Here is a 3478-nt window from a genome sequence, read left to right on the forward strand (position 1 = left end):
AAATTGATTTAGGTCCAACAATTAGGCGAGGCCTCACTACCTGAATTGAGTCATATTCTTAAAACGGATTATCCAAACCCGGCCCGATTTGGGAACATGTTATAACTTAGATGTTCCACGAGATAAAAGCCATGCAAAATAAAACGTCACAAGATAACCTAAACTTAATTAGGCATAATCCTATAATTCTGACCACAAAAATAAATGCTGTGATATACAAGGTATGGTATTTAGGAAAATTTTTAAGTATATCGGTATACCAGTGTACCGGTATTAAAAGTTTTCCCATAAGATATTCCTCGGATTCACCTGTGTTAGATAACACATGATTCTTCTTTATACTGGATTCACACTTTAGGTAATAATAGTAGTAAGTGTACGTGAGCATAGTATTCTACACATTTTCAATTCATACACACATGGCAACTCTTTTGCATGCACAACAATTTTTAATTGCTAAGTTCCCGAGCAGAGTGTAATGTAACCGAGCATGGAGCAATGATAAATGCTCAACAATTTTATAAGAAGAGAATGTACTGGAAAGTATGAATTTGGTCTTTAATAATCTTTAAAAAAAGCATAAAAAACAAGAGAGGAAAGTCAATGAAAACTACAAGATGTAGAAGCAGGACTGCAGGAGAGAAAAAAAGAAGATAAATAAAAAGAAAAGAAAGGTTGAATATAACCTCAAACAAGAGCACTTTTACACCCACTACACATATGGTCTCAAAAATCTTTAGGCGTGACAAGCCAAAGTGGGGTGCATTATCATGATCAACCCCATCCCACTCTCTCTACCTTCCCATTCCCATTTCTTCATGATACTATTCGTTCAGATCAATTCAATTCCATTCAGTAAATTCCCTAACCCACCCTCTATCTTAGCTTTTTAACTTGATACATCACTCATAAGTCATAACATTATCCCACTTTTTATATAATTCATTTTTTAAAGAGAAATAATATTTTTGTGTACAATATCTTCTATTTTTTTTCTTTTAAATTTTATCAATTGTTTTTGTATAAAAAAAATAGAAGATATACACAAAAATAGCGCATATAATATTTCTCTTTTTAAAACCAACAAATTAAGTCAAAATCCAACATCAACCGTCATAAACCAATCAGATTTGGCCACGTCACGACCCCATCCCAACTCCTCTAAATTTTTTTCAACTAACTCTAACTTCCTAACCTACCATCTTTGTCATCCACCACCATTGTGACCGTCGCCGGCCGCCGCATGATATCGATCTTGTTCTAAGTACTTTTCCGGCGAGGCGTAAACGTTTGAAAGACAACAGTAGCTGCTGCAGGGAACTGGTCCATTGCGCAACTCCGGCATTTGAATCCCAAAGGCTCAACCGCAGTTACCATCTGCTTCCACATCTCATTGCTGTAACCGCTGCACGTCGTAGAAACCGACATCGTACCCGGTCGGAATATCTGAACCACCTTCCTCAAAACATGTCCTATGTTGTTGGCGTTAACGGAACCAACGCATTCAAAGCTGGCATAGCTAAAACCATCCTCAGGTGTGACATGGATGGTGGAATACCAATCACCATCCATGCCATTCATGGAGTAACCGCAGGGATCAAAGGCGAAATCGCAGACGAGTGCGTCGGCGTTTATGTCGTTGATCCCTGTCAGCTCCGTCATCTCTTTTCCGGCAGAGTGACCGGTTTTTCCATCGTCCGGTCGGCGGAAGAACTTCCTAGCGAGGATGGGGTCAAGGTCAGTCATGCAGACCTCCATGGTGAAGAGTTCATTGTCTTGGTCATGGTGGTCAATGGTGGCAGTGAAAACATGCCATGAATGAGAAGAAGACATGGAAGGCATGATGGAAGCTTTTCTGAAGCAGAGGTTGGAAGGGATTGTGTCTTCCAAGTAAGTGACTTCGTCTTTGAAGCTGGTGTGAGGAAAAGGCTGCGACTTTGGGAAGATGAAGGTGCCACGTGTGTAACGGCATGAACAGAGTGTGAGGCCTATGAGGCGTGAATAGAAGATCAAGGGTCGAATTGATTTCAGAAGTTGGGTTGTTCCGCATGTTTTGATTATGATCTTTGTTGGGTATACGAAGAGGCTTGATTCCGAAAGAACGTAGGCGTCGAAGTAGGCGTTGCCGACGGCGGAGACGACGGTGCATTGGACTTGTTCGAGGACTAATTGTATTGATTCGAAGTCTATCTTTCGGAGACCAAGTTGAAAATCATCGCCAAAGAAATGAAGCTCCAAGCGTTTCTCAAAGCCTTCGAAGCCGGAGACGGCCATTGGAGTTTAGAATGGAACAGAGGAAAGCAGAGGAAAACAGAGATGTGGATGAGTGAGGTGGAGGTGTGTGTAAGAAAAGAATGGGAGGGTGAATGGGATTTATAAGTGTGTGTTGTTTAGAAGAGAAGAAAGAGCATGCGGGTGACGGAACCAAGAATCATCATTCTTGCCATAATCAAGTGAATAGGATCGTCATAGAGTATGAGCAGTATGGGAAGTAGCAAAAGCTTTTTTTTTTTTTTTTGAATTATAAAAAGTCACCTTTGTATTTGGTATTTGAAAAATACTTTTAATTTTTTAAAAGTATAAAAAATATAATTTTTTATTTTTAAAAATTATTTTATTATTTTTGTTAAAAAAATTGACTTTAAAATAAAAGATTATTGGCCTTTTACTATTATTTTTAGGTAATATTTTATTTGCTAAAAATATTCACTTTACACCATTATTTTTACATACACAATATTTTATCTCAATTATCTATCGTATATATTTTTATTTTGGTAGTTTTTCTTGTTATTCTACCACTCTATTATATTCAAACTGGACCTATATATAATTCCACAATTTACTTTTTTAAGTGCTTTCAATTTTGTTTTTTAAATTTATGGCCATGTTCATCAATTCCCCGTTGTCAAATTTTTAATTTAATCTTAATCTCTCTCTCCTTAAATTTTTAATTCTCATTTCTCTAGTCAAATATATCAAATTAATTCACATACGATTATTTTATATAAATATGATAGTTAAAAACTATAGTTTAATATATTTGATTAAATTTTCATCAAATAATTTTTAATTATCATATATATATATATATATATATATATATATATATATATATATATATATATATATATATATATATATATATATATGTATGTGAGTTTTTATAGTATCAAATTATTTTTAAAAAATGTCTAATAAAATTTAGTTATTATGTGAGTAGTCTCTTTTCTCTCTAACTATTCCAACTAATACTCACAAGTACCACCAATATATATATATATAAATGCCTTCTCTTCCTACCTAAGTAGATTTTGTTATCTCATTTCAATAATTTAAAGATTGTCAAGCATCACATCACATCAAATAGTTCCCTAACTTACTTGCCCATGATGTAGCAGCCTAAGCTTATTATTTATTAACTACCTTTACTTATTGGTTTTAGGGAGGGGGAAGGGGGGATGGGGGAGAAAAATGC

At 35.3% G+C, this 3478-nt stretch overlaps 1 protein-coding gene across 1 annotated transcript; it reads right to left on the minus strand.

The window, feature by feature from the left end:
* Nucleotides 1–567: 567 nt before the first annotated feature.
* On the minus strand, nucleotides 568–2325 carry LOC130944296 (S-adenosylmethionine decarboxylase proenzyme 4). Its single transcript, XM_057872565.1, has one exon. The coding sequence runs from the start codon at nucleotides 2272–2274 to the stop codon at nucleotides 1261–1263; it is 1014 nt and encodes a 337-aa protein (XP_057728548.1). The 5' UTR covers nucleotides 2275–2325; the 3' UTR covers nucleotides 568–1260.
* Nucleotides 2326–3478: the final 1153 nt, after the last annotated feature.

This window comes from Arachis stenosperma, chromosome 1 (assembly GCF_014773155.1).
Source record: "Arachis stenosperma cultivar V10309 chromosome 1, arast.V10309.gnm1.PFL2, whole genome shotgun sequence".
Lineage (NCBI taxonomy): Eukaryota > Viridiplantae > Streptophyta > Magnoliopsida > Fabales > Fabaceae > Arachis > Arachis stenosperma.